The sequence below is a fragment of the Nipponia nippon genome, unplaced genomic scaffold (genome assembly GCF_047370975.1).
Source record: "Nipponia nippon isolate SJK-2023a ecotype South Korea unplaced genomic scaffold, ASM4737097v1 scaffold_5, whole genome shotgun sequence".
Classification (NCBI taxonomy): Eukaryota; Metazoa; Chordata; class Aves; order Pelecaniformes; family Threskiornithidae; genus Nipponia; species Nipponia nippon.
In genome coordinates, this window is record NW_028262369.1 from 16,077,535 (window position 1) to 16,104,907 (window position 27,373).

Sequence of the window (27,373 nt, forward strand, 5' to 3'; positions counted from 1 at the left end):
GGCTTGATCATCATGATAGAAGTCAGGTAATAAAGGGCAAAACGGCCCAAGTCTAAAGCAAATTAATTCTGGGTGGCCACTGGAAGTTCTCTGATGACAGCAAGTGTGCTCCCTACTGTAGCATGTGCATCTTCATCACTGACTGTGGCTCGCACGTTCTTGTGCCCACTGGAGGAGATCTGGAGCTCATTCACCCCGAGGAGGGCACTGTACCACAGCAGGGCAAACCGTGCAATACCTTTACGTGATGTGACCTGGGCACCGGTTCATGGTGCAATCGGGAGGGACTGAGCAGAGGGGGCTACAGCCCTTCTGGTCTGCTGGGTGATCTCCCCACAGCATCTCCTGAATCCACAGTTCCAGTGCTTGCTGAAAGCCTAATGTGTTGATCTACTTATGCTTTTGTTTCCTCAATAGTGTATCATAAACAGCTTCTTATAGTAACAGTAAGAAAACCAAATTGGGCTGTGCTTTTTCCACAGGGGTCTCTGCCTGCCTCCAGCTCTCGATATATCATTTGAAGACAGACTGCTCACACATCACATTGCACATCAAATGCAAGACTTTTTTTAGCTAAAAAGAGTATTTAATTTGTGTCCCACACAAGGCTGCTGGCAGAGTCGGCTGGGACATGTTCTTTGCCCAGCTCCTGCACACGCAAAGGCAGTACGAAGGACAGAGGATGGGAACGACTGTTGTGGCTGTGAAGCGACAGGTTTAGGACAATTCAGACACCACCGCTAGCTGCACAGCACCAAAGCACAATGCCACAACGCAGAAGCAACGGTGCGACGTCATTCACCTCAGCCTCGTGGCCTGGGGTTTTGTGGGAAGGTGTCAGGACATGGTGGGAAACAGAGCAGAAGGACGGGATTTCCATCACGGGAGCCTCTGCCCCCTCCAGCGTGTCTGAGTCTGGGATGGCTAAAGACACATTCTCACAGCTCAGCGCCTCCTTCAAATTGGGGAGATAAAAAGCATCAGTAGCAGAGCAAGGCTGCGTCTTAACACTCGAACATGTTGGCCCTGTGGCATTTCCGAGTTGCCCCATTCATCCAGAGCAGGAAGGAAGAGAAAAGGAAATGTAGGCTGCAAAAACTGGCACAAATGGCAAGAAAATACAGAGAATCTTGCAACACCTTCCAGGGTGCCCATGCCACCATCAGTGGCAGGATTAGTCATAGAGAGCTCTATGTATTTAACCTCTTCAGTGCAGCTAGCAGGGAGTGCAGCACCGAGCTGCCAGCCATCCATGCCTGCCCAGAACAGCCTGGGTGTCTGGGATGTTGAGCCATCGCCACAACCCAGCCCCACCGCGGTGCCTCTGCCTCACTCCCGCACAGGGGAGGGGGAGCCCTGGATTGCAAATCCTCACCTGCGTTCGAGCAATTGCAGCTGCAGGGGGAAATCTGTGGCCAGCTACCTGCTCACACTGTTCTCCCTCTAGGGAGCGTCACCTCTCGCTATGGGTTTTCTAGGGCTAAGAGGAGGCTCTACATGGCTCCTGATGTGCTCGGGAGGTATTGGAAGATGAGGAAAATCCAAGGAGAATGAACTCCATTTGCAATCACAGCCTATGTGAAAGGATGTGCCCTTTCTTCCCCTGGTGAGAAAAGCAACCTGAGTGTTTATGGTGCATATTCTTGCAGAAATGTCTATTAGAAACTACATTCAAATAGCTAATTCCCCATCGCTGTGTAACTAAATACCTTTTTGCTTGACTTAATAGAGTCTGATAGATTTTACAAAAATCTAATTTAATGTAATTTAATCTCAAATCCCCAATTGATTTTGTGGTAGATTTATTTGTGATCACGGTGACAAAGCAATTTCATATTCACTCTTAATCATGTGCTGCTGACACGGGATGAGACAATTATCTCATGCCCCTCCTTTCCCCCTGACTTCCGATTGCCCTATTTTTCTACAGGACTAATAGAAATCAGAGAGCAGGCAGTGTCTGCAAAATCAGCCCAGGAACCTCCAGCTTCTTGCTGAGGGGCTCTGACAATTCCCAGGGTCCAAGTCAGCCATTCCCTAAGCAGAGCATGAGCCAGTAGGAAGCTGCATCTTACACGAGTGCCAGACATGCCCTCCTGAGCTGCGCACCATGATTTGCTTGAGGCTCCTCTGGAAATCCCAAACTGGGATTAAAAAGAACCTTAGCAGTATTTCTGTTTTCTGTGTGAAGGGAATTCATGCCATCCTTTGCTGCCTGTGTCAGGGCTGACAGTACCAGCATTCCCAGGGCTTTATGAGATTGCTCCCTGGTGCTGCTGCCCATGCTAAAATGACAAGGACCGATTCATTGGCTGGGAGAACAGGACAAGGCCCTGTGGCTATTATGCTTCTGAACTTAAAATTCACAACCTTTGAATGAACTGGAAATGGCAAGAGATGGACTTTCAACCCTCCCCCAGAACAATGGTCAGGACAGCGTTAACCCTGGAGAAACGTTTCAAGCAGCCTTCCACCTCAGGGAGCCTCCTGAGATGACTCAAGATGTGGAGGTGGCGGTGACATCTCTGCCATAGGGGGACCTGGGAAAGCTGCCTTCCTCCTGCTTCTTTGGCACTGTATCACTTGGGATCTGACTGCCTGATGATCAGACAGCAGTGACTGCTGAGAACTGTCCCCTCCCTACCCTGAGCACAAGAAGAGCAGACACTTTGTGTGAACTATTACCAGGGCTTGGTGCTTCACCTGCACCGCTGACTCTGACTTCATGGTCTCCTGACTTCTGTAGGGTTCCCTGCTCTCCGGGGCCACTGCACCTCCCCTGCTCCCACTGGTGGCTGAGGTGGTTGCTCCTCTGGACATCTCCAACTCGATCTCAGCATCCATCTCAGCATCCTCCTTGGCCTCCTTGTTGCTCTCCTCCAAGTGCTTCATCAGCACTGCCACCACTACATTGACTAGGACGAACTGTGCAATGAGGACGAAGGTGACGAAGTAGACAGGGGAGATAACAGGCAGGTAACTGAGGCAGTGCTTGTCTTCCCGAGTGCATTCCCGGAGAGTGTCCTGCACAGAGAGGGAGAGGTGAGGGATTCATAAGGGCTGGGGCTCTGCTTAGGCTCCAAATACAGAAACATCAAAGATAAACTGCTGAGGACTGAAAAGCATACAATTACATATCCTAGGCACAATAGCTTGTAGGAACAACTAAAATGGATAGAAGAAAATACAGACACCATCAATTACATCATCTACAAAGAGGAGGATTGTGTTATGTCCCAAAGGCACAGGGCACAGAGTACAAGGTTACTCCTCTCAGCAACAAGAACTGGCATGATTTTCCTGAAGAATTATATATATGTTAAAAAGAATGAAGTGTCAGCTTGGGCAAGACTTAGGACAAATTATCCCTTGAAAACCCACTTGGCCTTTAAATGGGCAAGTTTAATTTTGATATTTTAAAAGGAAAGGAAACCTTTTTTTTCACACAAGAGTTACTTAAATTTGTTTCAAATCTGTGTCTATATATCTGCAGAGAGAAGAAAGTACCCAGACAGAGATTGCACACACCTTCATGATACCATTCCAGTTGTCCCCCGTTGACACCCTAAAGAGGGTGAGAAAGGCCATGCCGAAGTTGGTGAAAGTTGCGTGCCGGCTCAGACCTTCACAAGGATTTTCTTCACTGCAGTCTGCAGGAGAGAGAAGCAGAAGCACATCAACGAAGCCATGTTTGCCAGAGCCAGCAACCTCCCAAACCTGGCAGTGACACCCTGAGATATGTCACACTGCTACATGGCACCAGGGAGGACTGCTAAGTGGTGATCTTGTGGTGGCCTGCAACTACTGAAGGGCAGCTTGTAATCATGTAGCCAAACTCTTCTTAGCGGAGGCAGATGACATAATGGACAGCAACACACTGTGGCTTAGGAGGTCCAGGCTGGACATTAGGAAAGTTGTTTTCATCTGGAGGGCCCAACAGCCCTGGGCACCAGAGAAGCAGGGGAGCTCTGTCGTTGGAAGTTTTCAAGATTTGACTGGACAAAGCTACAGCTACTCTGAGCTACTGACGGGGCTTCAAGTAGAAGGCTGGGTGGCGGCCTCCAGAGGCCTCTTCCACCAACATTTCTGTGATTCTCTTGACTTTACCCCAACAGGCAGAGCCAACACAAAGAGATCTAAAAGGAAGTGGAAACAAGCAGACTTGCTGGGGTGTCTCAACAAATACTGCTCTATAGTATCCTTTGTCTGTTATCCTCTTGATTATGTCCTTGTCTTGATTATTTTTTACAGGGCACATCTACCATGAGGGATATTTCATTGAGATAAAAGTGGAGCAATTTGATATGTTTTCCCACAAGAATTAATATACTAATGAATGTAAATTGAACATATGACATATCATAGAATCACAGAATCGTTCAGGTTGGAAAGCACCTTTAAGATCACGAAGTCCAACCGTTAACCTAGCACTGCGAAGTCCACCGCTAAACCACGTCCCTAAGCACCACATCTAGATGTCTTTTTAAATATCTCCAGGGATGAAGACTCAACTCATGTCCTCATGGACTCATGTCCCTCTTTCCATAAACCACAGGGTCATTAAATATCCATTAGGACAAGCAGCAATGCCTCTTGAAAGAGCATTTCACTGTTAGGTATTTATTTCAGAGGCAAATAGGAAGGAAAACCAGAAAAGCAAATAGAAAAAAAAAAAACATAAATGACCAGTCCTGGGGAGGGAGCACTGATGGTTCTTGTGCCTGACATGGATTAGCAGTCATTGGGAAAAAGAAGTGAAAGTATTTCCCAGTTAAATCAGAATGGGAAATGGTGTGCTGACTGCCTGTAGCTTGCCCCAGACAAGATCAGGGCTTTCCCCGTCTCTGGCCACATGTTGTGGTTACCTGGGGGCTGGCATTGGCAAGGTGTGTGCGTGGAAACACAAAAAGGATTCAGAGCAGCAGAAGGTGCCTTGATGAATAAGACATTTTTCACCTTTGTGGCTGAACAAATACATACCTATATATCTAGATATGTAATATAAAAATCACAGTATTTCATTTGGGGTGGATGCAGAACTAATTTTTTTCCAGGATTTGTTGGAGACTTAAAAATAATTTGTCTTTGGTTGAAAGAAATATTCTGCTTTCAGGCATTTGTAATCTGAGCAGAGGGCTGGACTCATAAAAGGGATTAATGACAGCCATAAAATCACTGCGGAGGAAGGGCCCTTCTGATGCTCTTGAAGCCCTAATTGGGATGCAAACACTGAGAAGGCAGACACGTCTCTTTCGAACAGCATGTTTAAAGGCAGTGACTGCTTTGGCCTGGCTCAGCTGGGCAAGGAAGGGCTATAGTGTTTTCTGTCTGACTCCACCTGATTTTCATTTTAGTGGTGGACACATTCATGATCAGCTCTGCAGTATCCTCAAGCCAGAGGAATAAATGATGCTGGACAATCAGGAACCAGTGGATGCTTCCTGATTTATGTAAAAAGGGGAAGGTGATGCTGAGAAGAACAACGGACAGAGAAGACTTGGGCAGCTGGAAGAGCAATGTCAGCCAAGTGCAGAAAACTAAAGGAGTGTGGTGGAAGCTCCGAGGAGGGACATGTTTATGGTGGCATCTCTCCAGCACGAATCTGACTACCATCCAGCTTTACAGACTCATGTTCTGTCTTAAGTAGCAAACTTCCATCTTTGTGAACATAACCATGCTGGACAATTATATTTAAACAGTAAATAGTTCCTCTACAGCCAAGGATGGTGTTGGACAAATCTCTAAATGTGTGTGTGCATGTTAGACAGGTTCTGTATTACATCCCCATGTGTCATCTGCGACCCTGAGATCAAGAGAAAACTTTAATCTTCAGCCTGTGAGCTGTGAAGCTAAGGAAGGCCCAAGAATGAGAAAGAGAAGAAAGGAAACAGCTAGATACCAAATAAACATCAACCGGATGAAATAAATTGTGTCAGGCACATTACTCACCTAGCTTGCCAAACAATTCCACTCCCAGGGCAGCATAGATAAAAAACAGGAGCATAAAAAGTAGGCCAAGGTTCCCTACCTACACAAGGAGAAAGCAGAACAAGGGTCAGGCAAGTTGAGGTCACGAATTAAATTGCTCCATCACATTTTCAACACAAGCAAAAGAGGGACTGGTGGCCAGAGGCTAATCATCATCTCCCCTGGCTTCCAACACCCTGGTCCCCTTTCACGGTTCTGCTTTAACAGTCCCAGAGAAGTCTCCTGTGTTGGGGAAGGAGCAGATGCTCCCACGTGCAAAGCAGTCTCTGTGGCTGGTGCCTCTCCATCGCCCTTTCACTTACCCGGAATGCTGCTTTCATCTGTAATTTGGCCAACCCGTAGCTGTAGCCTCAGCAGCACTTAGCCCTGCACTTTAGTGCAGTGGTAGTTGAAGTGACTTGGTGCTCTGGTTTGAGTTTTAAGGGCCTTTCCCTTCAGTTTGCCAGGTTTGAGACTGAGCATGAAGGCTGAGGGTTTCAAGACAGTGACATTAAGACATGTCTCAAGCCACAAGAGGAATTGCCTGGTTTTCAAAGGTTTCACTGGCCTGGGAGGGCTTTCAGAAAAGGAACATATGCTCCAGTAAGATATAAAGCTCTCCTAGCCTTTCCACTTTACAGATATTTCTCAACAACAACTACCTGAATTTTAGCTTTTAGCATCTCAAAAGAAAAGCCTTATTCCATATGCCACCACTTAAATGCAGGCACCTTGCAGTTCAAACACTGTGTGGTGTGCTGCTATTAGGTATTCACATGCACTGCAAGGTGGCTGAAGGGGATGGTAATCGAAGTGCAGTGATGCTAAAGAGAACACAAAGATTCTTAATAATAATGGCAATGCAGTTATCCGCACTGGAGTCAATCACCACGTGAGGTCTAAGCCTTTAAAACATCTCAAAGAGCAGATTTTTTGTGGTTCAGGCAGACAACACGAAGGGCAGAGTAATCTGACCAGCTAACCACCTGCATTTTACCTGCAACTAACTCTGGTCACATTTACCTTTCCCACCACTTTTAAATGCCTTGTGTCCATTGCCTTGTAACAGAGAGTGAACGATCAAGTTCTTCAATTAGACATGGTGCCACAAGCATCATTTTATCTCTAAATAAAAATGAACTAGGGTGGTGATTCAGGTAGTCAGGCCGAGGGATTCATGATCTCCAAGGTTATCTCCCAATGAAGTCTACAGTTTGAGAGCACTTTCTTCTCTGAGACAGCACAGCCACAGAATTGCTGGGTATTTTGACCACGCTGCTTAATTTCATTAGAAAGGTTATCAGTAAGATACCTGTTATCATAAAATTAACACAGCTATCACTTACAAAGTAGGTTTTTTTGCATTAAAGAGATGGGAATAGTCTAATCACCCAGTGGAGACTGTAATTGCTATGAAGCCTAAATTTGCTACTACACATAGAGCTTTGCAATTCCACTAACATTATTACCATACTCCAGGGAATAATAGAGATAATACAGTGTTGTGGATGGCTGGTCTGGATTATTTCATCTGCAGGTACTGTCTTCCAGAATAGTGTTTCCTAACCCATGTCTGCTGGACCACTGGTGGTTTGTAAGACATTAGAAGGCAGTCTGCAAAATGACTGCAAATCAGAGAACACAGGAAAACAGGCACACACACAAATGTACACACACGCTGCCAGGGAGGCAAATGAGCAAATAATTAAAGAGAAGGAAAATAAAAGTGATAAACATGTTTTCTAGGTTGAGTGTAAATTAAAGCCTGATGTTGTAGCACGGCAGAAGAGGGTCTTGGAATTTTTTCAAAGAAGCCTATAAGCTGAATATTTTACTGCTATTTTAATGCCTAATAAATCAGCCTGCAAATTTCTGGCATTGATGAAATTCCAAAGAATTTAGACTAACATCAAAGTTATTACCAGGTTATCAGTCAAAATTATTATCTATCTCTCAACATGCAAAGCATGTTATGAGCTGACATTTGCTCATAAACAATTTGTAAAAGATTCTGTATTTAAGATTGTAACTAATTACATTACTGAACCAACGTGTCTCATAACTAGTCCTTCAAAGAGCAGTTTACACTCACGGGTTTGCTGTATAGGCTCAAGGCATCCCAGCCACAGGCATACTCTAAAAATGCTAACAGAAGCATGTTTGCTAATGTGGTGTTTGCTGGTGTCTAAGGTTGCATTTGCCCTTGGCTGAGAGCAGACAACATGGGCAGTTCCAAAGCTCAGCTGATGCACAGGATCTCTTGGGAAGTGACTGAATGTCTGACTGATGTGGAAACGTGGCTACATGAAAGACAGATGTGGGAGACAGCAGCAAGTCAAAGATCCTGGGATGGGTGATGGCACGACCTTTACATCCCAACCTGTACCTAGACATCCAGAGCTGCTCTGGAGTGTCAGCTAAGAAGCAGGTTGCTCCCCATGTGCACAAGAACAACCTGCTGCCCTGACCACCCCCTGCAGATGTAGCATCCACATGTATATGTGCAGGCAGTTGGTGGCTCGTGAGGTTGGAGAGAGCATGAGTTTCTCAGCAGCCCACAAACATCCGATGCTCTTGAATGTGGCGAAGCAAAATGGCTCACCTCTTGCTTAGGTGCTTCAGCAAAACCGCTTGGTCTATTTGTGTAGCTTCTGGCTGTACTGAATCAGTACAAGTCAGTGCCAGATTAATATTTTGTCAGTGCTAGCCCATGGCTCTCTGGTACATGTCCCTCAGGAAAGGAAAGTCCTCTTCAGCCCATGGCCTTCACCAAGGCCTGAGCATGGAGAAGGACACAAGACATCTTCTCAGAGATGGGCTGAGGTGGAGGCAGTGAGGTCAGCCAGCAGCTGCTGAGTAGCAGAGAAGGCAGACTGGATGTGTGTCTGTGACCTTGAGTGAGTCATTCCTCTCCTGTAACTCAACGTACCCATTTATAATACCCTTGTGGATAGGTAATTAATGTCTGTAAAGCACTTTGAGATCTACTGAGACCAGACAAGAAAAAGATCGTGCATGAATCATGTTGCTGGGAGGAACGGGAGGGGGCAGGAGCACACCCAGGCACTTTTCTCCAGAAGCCAAAGGCTGGGATGCCTGTGCTGGACTCTGCATCAGGGACAAAGATCCAGCTCTGGTCAGCAACCTCAGCTTTGGCAGCCAGTCACCCAGGCAGGCTCTGAGAAGTGGTTCTGCTCTAGCAGCACTGAACAGGTCAGCCCATGCTCTGTTTATCCATCAAACTCCCCCTGACTTGGGCTGGTGCCTTTGGCTGGGCAGAGAAAATTACAGATAACCCCTCTCTCTGGCAGCCAGGGGCTATCCATCATTTGCTGTGGCTCCAGTGTTGAGGGGAGGCTGTGGCCTGTAGGGAGTGAAGCAGAGATGAAGAACATCTTGGAGATGTCCTCGGTGCCCTAAAGTACCTCAGAGAAGCCACAAGAGAAGATGGAGACACTGGTGAGTATCTGTGATTCCTCCTGGACCTTCACTTTCTGGCATCCTGGCTGTCTGGCATCCATATGCTGCTGGCAAAAGTGTCTGTGTGCCTGGGACAGAGGGATGCTGTGGGGAGAGAGGCAGAGTCCTCCATCCCAGCCAGAGGAGCAGCGAGGCCCTGTGTGAGGAGCTACCACCCTTCACCACAGTGCATCCCAGCTGGATCTGTGATCTACCATTGCAAAAACCCTGGAATAACCCTGTTCAGCAGCAAGGAAAGCGACCCTCCTCTCCACACGCCCAGCAAAACCATTCTCCCACTGCTCCTGTGTGGCCTGGGGAGGCTGTCTCTGCTTTAGCTCTTGTGGACATCACTGCTATTAGTTTTTTGACTCCCCCTAAGTGAAACTGCAGTAGCTAAGCACCACTGCATGTCCCATCAGAGTTCAACCTCTGACCTATGCCACGGAGTAAAAAGCCCATACCTGCAGGCACTGGCATGCAAAGCAACTATGGCAGGTTGTGTTAGCCTGATATGCAAATGTGTTGCATGGATCATGTACAACAGGACACCGGCCACCTGCGCACTATCACTTCTCTGTTGCACTGTCAGCTCTGTGATCCTACCCAAATCCCTTTAGATCCTGCTCGCCTCTACTCTCCCTGCTCTGGGAGAGGCATTGATGAAATACGTCGTCTGCTGCCCCGCTCCTGCAATGGCTGGCTGAAGCACACTACAGTTCCTCTTGTGCCTCTTTCTGCTCTGACATCAATTATTTCTGCATCACTGACCCACACCTTGGCATTTCAGTTGTCCATGCAGGCAATGCACACAGCTCCCTGGGATGCCTGTCAAGAGCAATTTCTCATAAAACTAAGCCCCTGCCAATCCTTTCCAAGGACATGAGTCCTCCTCATCTTCCTTCCAGCACTCTCCAGCCAAAGCAATAAGCCTGGCAGCAGGAAAACACAGGTTAATTTATGCACTAGACCCAAGAGAAAATGGACACATTTGTCTGCTTGGAAAACGGAGGCCATCTGTGTGAATTCCAGGACTAGTGGAAAGGGCCAGATAGACAACCTTGGAGGCTAAAGTCAACTCATTGGTGCAACCGCAAGGCCACTAGCTGAACTGAATGATTTCCCCTTTCTGTGTATCCACTCAGCCCCACAGAGACCAGCCAGCAGAATGGACATTTCTTTACCTAATAATTTCTGCTTCACTACTCAAATCTCACAGGCATCTCTGCTCTTCTGCAGCATAGCACACACATAGCTATCTTCCAGAATCTGTCTCATCTGCAATGCTTGCTGGTAAGACATTTCTATTCTTGCTCTCTGAGCTTCACAATCACTGTGGGTTTTCAGCATCTGGCAAAAGCAGGCTATTTTTTATGCCCCATAACTGCTGTTACACAATGCCAGAAAACCTCTTCAAGAGCTGAAGTTGAGATAAGCACAAGAATTACAGCACCACGAAGAGTTAAACTCCTGGACAGGAGCAAACTACAGACTCTGGCCTTCAGGGCACTGATAGAACAAGGAGTTCTTCACTTTTTTCTTGGCACAGAGTCCATCTGGGGGAAGTTCCAAGCTTTGAAGACAAAGAGGAGGTATATCGTACAGTTCTGCACTTAATTAATGTGCTGTCCACAGACCAAGTGAGAAAGAAGAAGGAAAAAGAACCCAGATCTTTTGATAGGAAAGTTCCACATCTTACTATTGTTGGCCCTGCAGAGCCAGGATGGCAATTGGACTGGATTCCACTTTGTCCTCTCCATCAGGAAGAGCAGTAGCTTAGCATTGACTGCAGGTTTTCTTACTGGCAATCGATACTAGAAGTGCTGTGCAGACTCAGCTGGGCTGCTAAGTATGGTGGATACACTTACACAATGAGCATTTTAACCCAGCCAAATCCAAAGTTACAAATCCGAGTGCAAAGTGCAGGCCATGCTACAGAAAGGCTGAATTGTACTTTGGAAAGCAGGGGATGTGAAAAAGACTAAAGGATTACCATCGGAGTCCTATGGAGCAGACATTGCTTACAAAACTGATGCAGCCACCGGATGTATAAGCGAGGGAATATTCAGCTGAAGCTGAAGCTGAAGAGTGGTGTAATTCATTATATAGCCTTAATGGGGTCAGAGCTAATAAAGAAGAGGAAAATGCTTGAAACAGGTCTTGAAAACCTACTTCATACTGAGAGATTAAAGGAGTTCAATGTTCTTCTGTTTGTCAGACTGCAAGAGATTATTTTATCTCTTGTTGCCTCCGAAAAGGAGGGGTTCTAGAAGAAAAAAAGCAAAATTACATCCAATGAGAAAACAAATTTGGCCAACTCAGACTAAAAACACCAGATTTTTTTAGCAGAAAGAGTAAACACCTACTGAAGAACATATTTCATCAGTAGGAGATGGTCGATCCCTAACACTTTGCATCCTTAAAACAAGATCGGGTGGCTTTTGAAAGACATGCTGAAGTCCAGTGCAGAGCTGTGTGGCTTGTGTTATGCTGGGAGCAGGCCTCTGCGATCACAGGGGAGTTTTTGGTCTGTGAATAGCAGCACTGAACTGGCTTAATTAGGACTGCCGATGTCTAAGCGATGAAGTCAGTGCCGGTCACGCTAGCTCAGCTCTTTTTAGCTGTTCAGTTTAAAGCAGTGGATCTATTTCAAGTTTACACCACTGTAGCTGATTTTAGCACTTCATACTTTAAAGTCCATGACAGATTTCATTCGTTCTCCGAAAGGGTATGCCATGAGGGTACATCTTCAGAGCTGAGGCTGGCAGTGCCTTTCTAGGTGACCATGGGCCCACTACTAATTCAACTTCTTGGTCAACCAACCAGCTGTGAAACTGGAAAACCTGGATTCCAGTTTGAAAAGGAGATACTGCCACAAGACTGCACAGTAGCGGGTAAAAGAGCCAGCACTGGACAAGCACAGATGGCCTATGGCAGGAATGTGATGATCGATTCACACTATCCCAAACATTTGCTGGGACTAAGAGGGCATGGAGGTGGTGGGGAAAGAAGGTGCCATTTTGAAATCTTTCCCTGACCATTCTTTCTGTCTCTCTTGCCTCTCCTCATTTGTTCTCCTCTATCCCATCTCATTTTTTTCGGAGACATGGTGGACGAGAAGATCTCTGAACTGGTAGACACGAAGTTACCTGACAAGGAGGATGGAGTAGAGTAGGAAGTCTTCCTGCATTGAAAACAGCAGCTCAAGGTCAGTCTGAAGTTCCAGAAGAGGAGATTAAGCCTGTACCATGACAGCTTCAATCTTGGATCAAAATGCTAACACTCCCCCAAGTCCGGGGATAGTTGGTTCTCTAAGTGTTACTCAAGCTATATCTGCTGCTGAATAAAAACAAGTAGGAAGCTGATGAAAATCACCCAAAAGAGAAAGAAAAAAAGCGTACTGCAATGACAATACCTTGTCATGGTAAGCCCATAAATGGTTATTCTATATACACCAGACAAAGAATTTCCCCAAAAATCTTAATGAAGAAACATCAAATTCATTTTTCTTGTCACTTAGCAGACACATTCAATGAGGACTTTCCAGCTGTGGTTTTAGGCTGCTAAACTAATTGGGGTAGGAACTCTTCCCCTGCCTTTGAAATGAAAGCTGTAGCTTTATGAAGAGCGATTGTTGTCAGAGAGGTCTTCCCAAACTTCCCTTGTCATTTTCTGAATTTTGCTGGAGGACAAAATGGCATTTTTATCTGCACAAGATCTGCTTGGAATATCCCTGGGGATTTCCCTTTAAAACAGACTTTGGTTTGAATGTAAACTGCAGAAACACCCCAAGGAAACAAAAAGCCTGGCCTGCAGCCACCCTATTGTCTAGGGGGGAGAGACAACAAGGAGAGAGAGAAAATATAGTCTGTAATCACAATGCTTTCGAAAGAAAAAAAATAGACACAAATCACATGCTTTCTTGAAATGCCAAAACAGGGGTCAGGTTGGTAAATTCCATGCTTTAGTCTCAGCCAAAATCCTTCACTGAAAAGGAAATCTGAATACCAAAGGGCAAGTGTCTCAGATTAGAAACATCTTTATGGCAGTGATGAAAAGTAAATGGGTCTTTCCAAGAAAAAGAAATTCCCCTTGTTTTCCAGTTCATTTTGAATAGATCATGAGCTTCTTTGTACTTAGCAACTAACTCATAGGGGTATATTTGGGTAATTACATGTACTAGTTCTACTGACTCTCATATGGCCACTCATATTCTGGAAGAGATGCCTACACGGTGTCTGCTTTTGGCCAAGCCCCAGTGCTATCATCCTGCCTTCGAGATGTGATTCCTCTGGAGACAGCTGAAGCTGATCAAGATGTGACTGCCCACCATGGTGCACTGCCATCTCCCTGTGCCTATGGGGCTGGGGCTGGGAAAGGAGAGGCCTGATCCTCCCAGTCCATCCCAGGGCACACTACACTGCCTTTTACATAGAACGGAGTGGGCCCACTCATCAAGCTCCTTCCAGCAACTCAGCTGTGGGATGTTTTGGAGGGGTTGAAAACTAAGGACTTGTCTGACCGTGCTTGTGCATCCTAAAAGTGCTGCTTCTGAATTGCCAGCTCAGAGAAGGCGGCTGCAGAGTTCCTCTGCCTCATTTGTGATGGCCTGGCACCTCATATTGGTACTGACTTCTGAGTAAAGTGTGGCAGTAAATGTTTCCAGTACTGTCTGGTGGGATACAGGATCCTGGTAATATATGAAATTGGAATGTGTAGGCAGCTGAGCTGACTCTAAAGACTGAAAGATTAGGACTCTGACCATCAAACTCACAAACTAGCAGAACACACCTTAAATAGCATAAGATTCTAAAAACAAAGGAACCCTAAACATTGGAATTCTTCTGATGCGCTTTAGATCTTTTTGAGGGAGGAATGCAAATCAGCAAAAAGTTTCTTTCCCTCTTTTTTCAAATAAATGGATCCATAGAAAAGTGGTCCCAGGAACTGAACACTTGAAGAATCTTAGCAAATATCATTAAGACTGGCAGCATCATTGTTCCTCTTGCAGCTCATGAGAATATGGTGATTTGAGACCCCACTTCAAGCTTTTAACACTCAGAAACATCTCCCCTGTTTGGCTTTTAAAGTCTGCAGCTCCTCTGTCAATAGGTGTCAATAAACATGGCTACTCCTGTCTCACAAAGAAAACTGTTGAGCTGGAAGCTGTCTACTTCCAATGGTTTCACCAACAGCTTTCTCTGTCTATCCTTGTGTTTCCTGAACTTGCCAGTGTAATCTGTGTTTTGTGAGAGCTCTGCCTACAGCAATTGGCTCTCTGTTAACTCTTTTTCCATCATTCTGGTTCTCCCATCTAACACATACTATATGAGCAGGATGTGCCATGCAGAACTCTGCTACCAAGGCACTGGTGACAGCAGAGAAAGCTGATATCCTCTGCAGGTAGCTTCTAGTGCCTACCAAACATGGTGGCACAGGGCTGCCCCCAGGCCCGAATGGCATAGTCCATCAAGGTGAACAAACTGGGCATGGATGAAGTCTGGGGGCTTACCTGGGGAAGCGCTTGTACCACCGTGTCCAGAAGAGCTCGCATCCCAGTGGCCATTTTAAGCAGTTTCAGCACTACAATGAGAATCAAATCCTGGTCAGCAGGGCTGGGAAATATTTCAAGCAAAACCCATAAAGGAAATCTAGCTTCAGATCTTGTAGGGAGGGTTTACATCTCTCTTACATCTATTCATACAGATGGCAAGCTCACTGCATCCTGGCAGGGCCCACAGAACATCTGAGCATCCTGACTACTTCCCGCACCAATTAATGTTAAGGACGTCAGTAAAACAGACCAAAGGCCAGAAGAACTCCAGCATGCCTTAGCAGGAAAACGGGAGAGTGATGGGGAGACACTTCATCAGTGAAGAGCATCATCTCAAGCTCTGATCCTCCCTTATCCACCACTTCTTGCTCTTGTCTGGTATCAGTATAAAAGGCCTGTGATCCCAGGTTTGAATTAGAGACCAATCTAAGATGCCACTGGAAACACCCATAAAACCCCAACTAGCTTGTCTCTGAACTGACATTTTGCAGCCTCATCGCCTAACTGTTCTCAAGTCAAACTGAAACAGCAGGACTAGAAAAACAAATGGCCAAACCATTTCTTGATGTGTCTGGAGGGATGGCTGAAGACCTACACAGCAGGCCGTACCTCTTGCTATTCTCAGGACCCTCATGATGCGTATTATTGTGGGATTGATGGGCAATGCGGCATTCATCTCAATTTCCTCCAGTGTGATTCCCACAATTGATAAGAGAACTATGGCCAAATCCAGCTGATTCCACCTAACAAAGAGAGGAAGGACAAAAAAAAAATAAAAATCATACATGGACAGACACCCAAAAGGAGAGAATTATCTGTTAATAACAATGGCAAGCAAATCCCAAATGCCTCTCCTCTCTCATATCTGGGCCCATGATCTTCTATGTGGTACAATATCAACTCACTGCAGCTGGCACAGACAGCCTCCAAGCCACAGGCTGCTGTAGGCTGTGGCTGGGAAGTGTCCCTGCCTACTTCCCAGTCCCTGTCGTCCCCCTGCTATCCACTTGGAGCCACTCTCAGGGACAAGATACTAGGCTAGAGGGACCTTTGATGTGATGCAACACAGCTGCTCCCATGTTATGTCACCTGTCTCTTGAATGACTCCACTTGAATATCTTCATTGATTTATAGCCTAACACATGTAGAGGGCCTTCCACACCAGCACTACAAAGACAGTAAGATGTGAAGAAACTGAGTGACTTTTCTATGCAATTTCCTTCATAAGTAATATTGCTCATAGCAGCTTCCAACCACTGTGTCAGGATAAATGAGGAAAACAAGCTAGTTTTGTGGAGAAGTGTTCAGTCTTACCCTGCTCCCCAGCAAGTCACCAGACCACAACGTACTCTCACCTGCATTTGCTTCTGGCTAAATGTGAGGCAGAATAAGATCCACAAGTCTCTGCAGCTGGGATCTGAAGGCAACGCGGCTGAATACAACTACCTCTGTCTTTGCCAAAGGCTTTACAAAGCCAGCAGCCTACCAAAGGACTGGTTTGGACTGCAAAGGAGACTTGTTCTGAGGGACTTTGTGGTCTTAGGTTGCCAAAGCTACTCTTTTGAGCACTGGATTGATGCCAACAGGTTGTTTCTGACCTCTAAGCTGAGCCAGTCGGATCTGGTGGAGAGGCAGATACTGGGGGAAAGAATGTCTCTAGAATTTTGTAAGATTTCCTGAATTCCTTCTGCAAAGCAGTACCAGCAGTTCTTCGAATTTTTAGTTCCTACACTATAAAATTTGCACCCATGCAGAGAGAGCCCTTTGCTCTTCCTTGCACACAGCATGTAGTACTATCATAGTGACGCTACATTTACCCAGCATCTGGCTTTGAAACTGGGTTAATACAGCTCTATCCCAAATGCACAGGAATTTAAATACTCTTACCTGTCCTTAAAGAACCTTCGAAAACCAAATGCCACCAACTTCAGAACTGCCTCGAACACAAAAACTATGGTGAACACATAGTTGCAGTACTTCAGGGCCTCATCCAGGGACTGAGAAGAGAGACACCAGTTAGACCAGCCCAAGCTATCCTTTCCCAGAACCCCTGCAGAGGGACTGGCAGGCACAAGGGTGGCATAGGCACAGAGATGTGAGAAGTGAAGTCATAATAGCTTACAGAGCTCAGTTGCAAAACGGCACTAAATCACACAGCAAAACTCAAAGAAAGGAATAGACACTGATGCAAACAAAAACCTCATAAGCACTAATACTAGTTGTGCTAAAAATGTAAAGAGCCATCAACCCTCCAACTTCAGTGCACAAATTGTTCAGTCTGGGTCAGAGAGAAAATTTTACCCCTTCTCATCTAATAAAGTTTACTTCTTCAGATCTGCCTAGCCTTGCGTAGAATAAAAGGCTTGATGGATCATTTCTTTATTCCAGCATGGCAATCCTTAGGACAATGGCTTTGCTTAAAACACTCAGAAAAATAAATAATGTCGGAGACGGATTAAATCTTGCCTTCTTGAAAAATGTTACATCTCTAGAGCTGGGCAAAGTATGTCCATATTTGGTGCAATGTTCACGCTCTCTATAGACCTGCTCTCGGAAGTCAGGAATCTGCAGTGTTTATACTTTAAGATGATGAGTGTTCATAATGGATTTCATTGGAACTGTAGGCCAACAATAGCAAAAGAATCTTGCTGGGGCCTTAAAATAGATAGTTGCAGAGTGAAACAGCTCTTTGGTTGGGTAGGGATTTGGGGAGAGGAGGGAGGGAAGGGGAATTTAGTTAAATGTAGTATAGGTCTCTTACAATAAAAAAATGGTAACAGCAAACATCAAACCAGACACAATTGGAAGTAAAATGCAACAGAGGAGTCTGCAAAGCAATGTCTGCTTTGTTGACAGAAGCCTCAGGCCACTGGAAAGCTCTCCTGGTCACAATTGTGTGATAACTGTGCTTTACTGATATGTGGGATGACCATGCACTGATTTTTTGGGAACAAGAGCTGAAAGTTTTTCAGATGTTGGCATTCCTCAATGCACTACTATCCCCATTTTTGTTCCAGTGCCTAAAATAAAATGGAAACTTAAGAGAATATGGGATAATTTACTATTTCATCTGAAGCACACTGCCTGAGCCTGAATTCTCGTATCATTTGTGATGGTTTGCATTGAGGTTTACACCACTGTGTTTTACATGAATATAAAACAAGTATAAATAAGACCTAATCTGGATAAATAACATTTACATGCAAAATAAAGGCTGTTATGCAAAAGAATCGTGGGGGCAGAACAGCACACAGTCAGCTGGCGTAAAATACACACACGTTACCCTGTGGCTTGGTGCCCCTCTGGCTTAGCTTCCAGGAGGCATTTGCAGGTTACCTGGCAGACCATGCAATACTAGAAAAGTAAACACTGAGCCTAGAGCTCCATGAATGATAAAGCGATAGAAGATTAATATATGTGGCAAATGGACAAGCTATATGATTTATGCCAAAGGTTTTCTTGGGAAAGAAGGATTTTATGATACATAAAGAAAAGAAGGCTTGTACTTAAGAGCTGGTTTATTCTAAATTCACTGAGGAAATGAAACATTGCTCTGCATGCATTAACTTCATGTTTATATCTGTTAATGGAATATTCTAAAACTCTGGATTGTTTTACAGTCTGAGGGTCAGTCATGTCTGCGATCAGAAGAGGAAATATTTGGACTGGTCTTTTCCTAGTAAAAGTTTAGTTCACTCTCCATTAGCCTTATTCTCTGTTTTTTTTTTATTCAAGAGTGGGGAAATCAAGCTTTTGGCTAGGGCAAGTGAGTCCTGAATGGTAGAGCTCACCTAGAGTTAGAAGGATTGCAATGCCGAGCCTGGAGCCTGCCGAGGCTTTCAAACAACAGGGAATAGTCCCGGGGAAGCAGGGCTGGCTGCAGACCTCATTGGCCAAGGAAACAGTGTATGGTCCTCAGGCCCCCTGCTACCTCGTGCTGCTGTTTCATGGCCAACATGATGGGTGGCTCTTACCTTTGGCTGGTTGTAGTGCTCCATTGACATAGTGATGACATTGACCCCAATGATGAATGTGATGAAGAGGTCGAGATAGTGGCTGGTGCAGAGGGTGTGAATGTACTTCCGTGCTGGGGAATAGTCAGCATAGTAAGGCCTGCGTTGGGCTTCTGCAGAAGAAGACAAAGAAAGGCAATGCAATGAATGCAGGCCCTGCTGCACAGTTGGCAGCCATCACAACGTGGCCTGCGGGTCATGTCTTACACACCCCTGGATGCAGGGCAAAGCCCTTGGGAGAACTGATTCAAGCAAGCCATGTGAAACGGCCAAGTGCTTCTTCCTAGCAGCGAGGCCTTCAAGAACCGTAGTGGGGTTATCAGGCTGAGCCAAACCTCTTGTGCCTGCAGAAGGGACCTCCACAGCTTTGACAACCAGGTCCCAAGTGTGCTCTGTTCTTACTGCTCTGTCTCAGGCTAGAAGACGACCTCTTCACTTAATGGGACTCGTCACAAACCAGGAAGGGTGAGAAGCAGGATGGAAATGAGACTCAAAGCCAAGAGAAAAGCTTCAAACCCAGCAAAGCTTCAGCTCCAGTTTAGAGGAAGGGTCGAGGGCAGGTCTCATTGGTCTGGACTCTGATATGCATCTCTCCTAATCCCACTGATGTCAGGCATGCTCCACATAAGAGAAGAACATAACCTGAGCTCAGGTTCTGTGACAGAAGGCTTTTGGTGTATTTTAAAGGTCTAAAGAAAACAAAGCAATGCCTGTGGCAAAGGAGGACACATGCGTGAGGCTTAGTAGCACACAGAAGAGCATCAACAGCAATGGAGTGGGGTGCTCAGCATTTGTCTCGACAAAGACTGTCAGCACAAGCTTCTCTGAAAATATAAGAACAAGGACATGGTTGCATCTAAAAAACCATTCAGGCTATGATTACATGAATTTTATATCTCTGCCTCTGATCATGACTCCTCCTTTCTTCTCTTTGAAATGGGGAAATTTCTGCATATGACCAAGTTCCCTGGGCTGTTCCAAGGAGAATGTTTGGACACTGCCCTGCAACCGAGTTGTATTTACTGTGTGTGTCTCTCTTAAATTAGACTGTGACCACAAGATGGCTGTGGGCACTCAGATGGAGTCGAATTCTTTTCAAACTTAAGAAATGTAAATATTCAGAGAGTTTACTTAAGGCCAAAGTCAGTATTACTGTAGATTTTGCAAGTGGAAGAGACATCTTAGGTCACACTAAGTCAGAGCAGGATTGTTCTTAATGGAGAGGGATTTTTTTGGCAGATGGTTCAGCAAATTCAACTTTAAATGCATGAGGAGCTGGGAAAAAGGAGTTGCTTCACCTTAAAAATAAGGAGGGAAATAGTTTCAAAAGTACTCAGTGACCCCTTGAAATACATTTTCCACTCCTCTCATCTTGCTAATATCTTTCAGATGGAGTGACTCTTGAAACGTGGGGTTTTTTTTTGGTAGTGCAACTGATGCCAGATTAGAGTCCAAAACCCTAAAATAAATTGGATAAAGGGAAACTGAACCTGTTGCTCTCTTTCAACTACTATTTTTTTCTGGTAGTTAAAAGTGGAGTAGAGGCATTTGAAAAATATTTCATTCTGACTGGGGTCACCTAGACTTATTTTTTCTGCTAATGGGTGTGGAAAAACTTCTGTTGCTTTCACATGCCTTAGTCCTACCAGTCATCTTGGACTGGTATGGCTGTCTTTGCTACTGAGCTTGGCTAATCTTCCGGTGTGTCTAAAAAATAATAATAAAAACATTGCAGTATAATACTTATTTAAGTCTGTGATTACGACATACTTTTTCTTTTTTTTTTTTCTTTTAATTTTTGGAATTGTCTTCTTGGGAATGCAAAAAATCAGCTTGTTGGGAGGTCTGAGAATATCCCAAACAGTCAAACGATATATTAAGGGACTATTTATTAATGACTAATGGTTGATTAATGGATCTCAGAAGAACATTAGCAGTGATGGGCAGTGTGTGAATACACTGGCTAACAGCACATACGGAAAACAGGCTGTAGGTGACTGCAACTACTCTCTAACCTGCCTAAATGCAGCCACTGATTAACTATTCAGTAAAAGATCAGGTGTTTATTACATTTTATAAACTAATTATATCATTCTAAAGCATAATCCCAAGAAGACAACTTCCACTGTAAAGCCGCTGAACAGAAAACCTTCTAGGCTGCCTGTCAGCAACACAGCTTTCTTTTCATGGGCTGGATATACAAATAGTAAGAAGGAACCACCCAGCCATAAAGATGGGTCTGTTTTATTGCGTGAAAGCGTTTCAGAGGTCTGCGTGTGTACACTCTGCCAGTGCTCAGAGCTGGCTGTGCCTGGTCAACTGGTTGCTCAGAGAACTTGAGACAGGTTTAACTTGACCTGGGATGAGGGAGCTCAAGGAAATGCCATACTCATTTAGGATCTACTACATCCCTGAAGCGAGGTTAACAGATGAAAAGGAAACTTCTCCTGGGGGGACACATACAAGGACAGTTTGGGATAAAGTTGACAACGCTTTGAAACACATGCAACAACACTGTCATGCTCAGTGCAGTAACCCATGCAATGTCCATTAGAGGAGATACTGCTCATGCGAGGCTAACGGTAGTGAGCAGGGGTGTGCAGGAAGGACAGATCAGCTTCTGCTCTCGGTGGTGCTAGTGTTGCATCAGGACAATCCCATGAAGGCAGAGGGGTTGCAGCAGGGTGAAAGCAGTGAGAGATTAGCCACACAGCTTCACTGCAGCTCTGACACTCTCCGAGCAGGAGGGAGGCTGCATTTCAGAGCTCCAAGGCCCCCAGCTCTGCTGGGTCACTATTCATTCCCAGTCCCTTTAGGAACAGGAGTTTTACTTCGGTCAACAGCACAGCAAGTGGCTCTGGACTCCTTTCAGTTAGACACACATTTTTAGCTCTTAGTGAGAATATACTATGATATTCTCCCCAGTCTGGGTGTAAGTGTTCACCACACACACCTACTGCTACAGCCTGGTCAACCAGAGACATGGGGTCTGCAGGAGAACATGTGTGAGGAGAACAGTGGACCACGGGGACACGGGCACGGCAAATGGGGAAGATCTAATGCATTGTTAATTACAGTAGGCAAAATACAACCTGTGCCTGGTTTCTCCAGGGAAATAGTTTTTGGGATGAGACTCCAATCAGCCAACTAGCAGACATATCAAACACAGACAAGTATCCCTGCAGCTAACGGTTTGAACTGGTGGAAATGCAGGAGGGAAAGGAGAAACCATCAAACATATGCAAAAGGAAAACCACACTCCTTTCTTGCCCCCCACTTCTAGATATTGGCTAATGCTTGAACCTCACCTCTCTGAAGAGTATTTAAACTTCTTTGCTTATGATTCTGCTGACATGAAAATTAATGAAGCCCTGTCTCCTAGCTTAAAAGCATTTAGGTTGGCATTACAATTGCTAGCCACAGCTCCTCCATTATTCTCCTCTGCATGAAACATTAGAAAGCCCTAATGGGTTTATATGCATGCTTGGCACAGAGTAGCTCTATACCTGCAGCTGCCTGGAAAAATAAGCAAGATGGTTTGATAATTCCCTAGTTGGAAATACTAAACACTCAGATATGCAGTGCCCAAAATTTTAGTTACAGCTCAAACGTTTCTGCTGGATACAGAGATGGCTGTGGCACTGAGAGGATGGACTAATTTAAATACCATTGTGTGCTGCCCACTATTGCTCACCCCTAGAGAGAAAGGCTTACAGTCAGTGCTCTGAAAGGCATCTCTGCTGGGTCTTAAAACAAAACTGGCCTCTTCTTTCTACAATGTCCAGACATTCAGCTTTGTGTTGGGAAATGCCTCAGAGAAACACAACTGTGGCCACACTCCTCTCGTACAGAGTGGTAATCACGGAAAAGCATTTGCCTTTTCTCAGATCTCAGTTTTTGGGGGTCTTCCCAGGGACCAGTGACTCGGTGACACTACTGAAAGGCACTCTCTGCTCCCCAGCTAGGGCCTCCCCTGGGCTGTGTCAGGCATTCCCAGCTTTGCCTGCACTGCTTTTGGCACAGTGTCACCCAGACCCCGCTTGCAGCCCTTGAAGCCCAGGGTACTGCCTGTGTTTGACCTGACATTGCGTGCTGCTCAGCGGGCCAAGTGGCTGCTGCCTTCACAGCAGATACAGGCGGGTTGGATTTGGCCCCGTATCCTGAATGCAGACGAGATCAAGCCGATCCATGTGGTTTTAATCAAAAACTTTAATCTGGGGAGGCTGGTTTCAGTCTGTGTCTTCTGAGAATCTCATTAAAAGGTTAGGAGCTGCAGGATTATTAAATTACACTACACTTATTTACATAGTAGATATAGTAGATGGAGGTAGTGACTGTATCAGAAAAATATTCTGGTTTATCTTGAATTTTTACCTTCACGTGAAAAAGTACACTGTGTACTTCTGCCTTTAAAACCACATCAAATGCATTTCTACGGTGCTGTCACAGCAGCAGTGCCTTGCTGACATGTTGGGTCCATGAGCTCCGTTGCCAGTGCCTTGAGTGATGCTTGTCACAGGAGCAGAGAGAGTCAAGGCACGCTGACAAGGGGTGTGGGGTGTCACCCTGTCCCAATCCCTTCATGAAAGTGGCCCTCAGATGGGAAATAAGAAACTTTTTGGAAAGGTCTGAGGTGGTATCTGACAGTAGAGATGTGGGCTGAGAGGGACCTTCCTGCCAGGCTCCTGAAATGCCTGAAAAGTACCCCCAAAAAAGACACGTGATGATTCCCCATCCTACCTGCATGGGGTCTGATGAAGGAGCTGTGTCCTGCTGCAGGGCTGTGTCCTCAATGGAGCAATCCCTCTGCCAGGCTCATAGCTCTGCAGCCAGGGTCCAAATCCTGGACCCAGCCTGCAGAGCCTGGGATTCGTACCCAGGGCCTGCTCGGGTGGGACCGTCCAGGCACTGATAAGCTGAGGCTTGACCCATTGCCAGGCCTGAGCCCAAGCCTACTATGGCTCAATGGTGCATTTCTGTGTGTGTAGGTACCTACAGATGCCCAAAGACCTCAATACACAGAAACAGACACAGAGGACATTACGGACAGGAGACAGGACAAGAATGCCAGGCAGACAGGGCGAGTCCAGATGGACGGGTGCTGCTCAGATAGTATGTTAGCTATGCTGGATTTTACTCTTGTTAACAGCCCTAATTTTTCCTCCTCTTATGGTCTCTTCAGGCCAAATACTAGAAATGGCAACTGAAGTAAAAGCAGGTCTCTCTGCTAGGCTTCCCAACGTAGGCTTCTTGCTCCTCTGCAGAATCACTGGTCTCCTGTGCCCACCCTGCCCCATGGGGACTGGCCTCTCACCCGTCCTCTGTATGGGTGAGACACACAGCGCTGGGGCACGTGGAAAGCTGGCCAGCCCCCCGTCACCGTGCAGCATCCCATACCTGCACGTGCACACAGACGCTCCCCCACAGAGACTCTGCCATGCATGGCACCAACCACATCTCACATCTTTCTGAGTCTGCCACGTTTTTTCTCCAAATCCATCATCTTCTAAATTACCCAGGAGGTGAAAACTCCTCCCATTTAAATTAAAAAAAAAAAAACCCAAAACATTAAAATGTAAATAGTAATCTTCAAAAATGTGTATCAGATATTTGATTTCACCTTGTTAATAAGTCAAATTTGGATGCCAAGCTGTCCATGCTGAACAGAGGTAGGTAGGAGACCTCAGAGCCAGATGATCTGAGGTAACCTCCTGGAAGTCCAGCACATGGCCAAACGTTTAGCCTCTCAGTTGCTCTATTGGACTTGATTGCCTTCCAGAAAGTTGTCCTCCTCCCTGCACACTCTCAGTGAAATATTACAACCCACATCTGTGCAATGCTTGGTTCTGCGGTCTGAAATATCTCCTTGACTCTGTCCTTCAAGATAGCTGGATAAAGAGGGGCAATGTAACAGTGTCCATCAATTTGACAGGGACTGGCTCTTTTCGGTGTCTAAGCAGCAAGCCACAGACAGGCTTGTAATAAGATTTACTTACTAATCAGGAACAGCAACTGGCTGTGGTTAAGCTATCCCTCCTTACCTGTGCCCCAGTCTATTTTCTCTAACGATGCTTAATGTTCTTTGTAAAGCTAAACTTTGAGTTTATCTGAATGTCTTCTTGGGTCAGCAGACTGGGGTAGAAATACTGCACAAGAAGGAGGACTCTTGAAAGCCTGAAACTGATTTCTCTTACTGTGCTGGAAATGCTGCCTTCAGGATTTCCACTTCTAATCCTAGCTGGAACCTCAAACTCAAAAACCAAAATGGAAATAGGGAAATGAAATTGCATTTGAACTCTTCTAAATCGCTGAAGAGATTCAGCATCTGTTTGCAGCTGGCTAGTTTGATCTAGATTTCATTTTAACCCAGCTACTTAACTCGCAACTAGCTAAAATGAAATGGGCTTGGCCTTCACTGTGGTGTCAGGTCAGTTTATCATTAAGGCCCTGTGGAGACCATGGTGCAGACGTTTAGTGCTGAGGTCTCCCATGGCTCTAATAAAGAGGACCACAAGAGCAGGAGTGAGCTGCAAGGGATATAGCTGCCTGTGTTGACTCCAGTGTGGATGGATGGAGGAAATTAGCTGGGGTTTCTACTAGCAAAGTCTCTGACTGCTATGTCCTTAGAGCTAGGCAAAAGACTATTTGATCTAACCGCAGTTTTCCCAGCTGAAAATGGATACCTATGGCTTGATGTTTGGGAGACAACTAGCCATTTGTCACAATGAGATATTAGGTCCTTACAGGAGATTACACAGGGCAGCACAGTGCTAGGCAAAGAGCCACAGGACTGCTGAGGCATGCAGGGCCAGAAGCACTCAAGCCTTATCCCTGACTAAGATCATCTTTGATCACAGTGGCCAAGCCGTGTTCCCTCACTTCTAAAAAATGCTTGCCAGCATCTAATGCAGGCTATGCCTGTGCACTAAAACTGGCTGGGATGTTAGTGTGGCTGGTTTCCCGGCAGTTTCCCTGGGAATACCCACCAGATGCTATAGGCAGCTTGTCCCTGGTGGAGCCTGCCAAGGAGCAGTGGAGGTGTGAATGAATACATGAGAACCCCTGGGAAGATTTGGGTCACGAAAGGAGCACAAGCTCAGGTGTTTTTCTGGTCTAGTTTGATGGTCCCTACTAGATCTGCTAAGAAGCAGATTTCAGCTAAAGACCTTCTGTTGCACCCTAATGACCCTGCATCTGGCCGGTATTTCCATGTAGACTGATTGCAAGGACAAACTGAGTCCCAGCACATTGCTCAGCAGTTAAGGGCTCCCCCAGCCTGTGATGGGGCAAGCATCTCTTGTAATGGACATCCTCCAGAGAATAATTTTCTGGACTGCCCCATCTTGGGGCTCCATTCCTCTCCCCAGGGCTCTCTGTTGGTTTGTTCATGCCCTCATGCAGCATGTTTGTGGCATGCAGGGCCATGCGCTAGGACTCTAAAAAGCATCGCAATTATTTTGTCTAAGAAAAGAACTAATAAATCAAACCACCACCATCATCAGATGCAAGCGGCACATTAAGCCACAGGGCCACCCTCGGGACTGGCCTTCACTCACACAGTAAGCATTGCAGCTGTTTACTCACTGCATCCCTCAGTCACACCGCAAGCTCCCGCTTGGTGCTTGGGACACCTTTGCCGTGCAGAGCATGACAGAGGACTCTGCTTGGAGGATTATTTTCTCCCCAGCCAAGTAAACAGGTAATGCTTTACATCAGGCTTGTAGAGGACAATTCCAGGGTGTTGGCAACCCAAGACTTAAGGTACCGCCAAAGAGGTAACGAAGCAAAACAGCATCTTGAATCCCATGGAAACAAAACCAAAGGAAAACGAAAGTCTTGCTTTGGGAGCAGGCAGGGCTCAGAAAGATTTTGGTTTGTAATGCAGTCTACCGACCAGACAGGTATATCTCCTTACTCCTGCGCTTTTTCTCCAAGCGTCTCAGCCGCTTCTCCTCCCGACGCCGGGCCTCCTCCGCCTCCTGGTGCTGTCGGCACTTGTGAAAGTTCTCCACCACCACCCCCACAAACATGTTGAGCACGAAGAAGCTGACGATGAGCAGGAAGGAAATGAAGTAGAGAAGCATCCAAGGGTTATGGTTCTGGATGGGCTGGTGAGGTGGGGAATTAAAAAACAAGAGAGAAGCGGCATAGACAAGATGTGTATAAGTCAGGATATTGGGCACTCTGTAGGAACAAGACAGCAAAACAGTTTCCTCTCATTCACTTTCTCACTGACTAGAATTTTACTTTTGTTGTAAAACCTGTCCTAGCCTCCGTAAGTTGGCCTACAGGATTTAATTATTTTGGCATTTATTTCATACAGCTTAAGATAAATCTCAGTGCATGTGCATCATCCCACCCACAAGATCATTTTAGTTAA

At 45.7% G+C, this 27,373-nt stretch overlaps 1 protein-coding gene across 2 annotated transcripts in view; it reads right to left on the reverse strand.

The window, feature by feature from the left end:
• The window catches only part of CACNA1H (calcium voltage-gated channel subunit alpha1 H), a 127,705-nt gene that overhangs the window by 9,797 nt on the left and 90,535 nt on the right, over window positions 1-27,373 (reverse strand). Inside the window, exons 23-30 of one of the 2 annotated variants that reach the window (XM_087731453.1) lie at window positions 26,909-27,101; window positions 18,955-19,106; window positions 16,868-16,977; window positions 15,590-15,723; window positions 14,939-15,009; window positions 5,950-6,028; window positions 3,529-3,650; window positions 2,704-3,024 (exon numbers count right to left, since the gene is read on the reverse strand). In XM_087731453.1, the coding sequence (XP_087587579.1) occupies window positions 2,704-3,024; window positions 3,529-3,650; window positions 5,950-6,028; window positions 14,939-15,009; window positions 15,590-15,723; window positions 16,868-16,977; window positions 18,955-19,106; window positions 26,909-27,101 (1,182 nt within the window). Of the gene's footprint in view, window positions 1-2,685; window positions 3,025-3,528; window positions 3,651-5,949; window positions 6,029-14,938; window positions 15,010-15,589; window positions 15,724-16,867; window positions 16,978-18,954; window positions 19,107-26,908; window positions 27,102-27,373 lie in introns of both variants that reach the window. The other variant, XM_087731452.1, reaches the window with a different exon arrangement.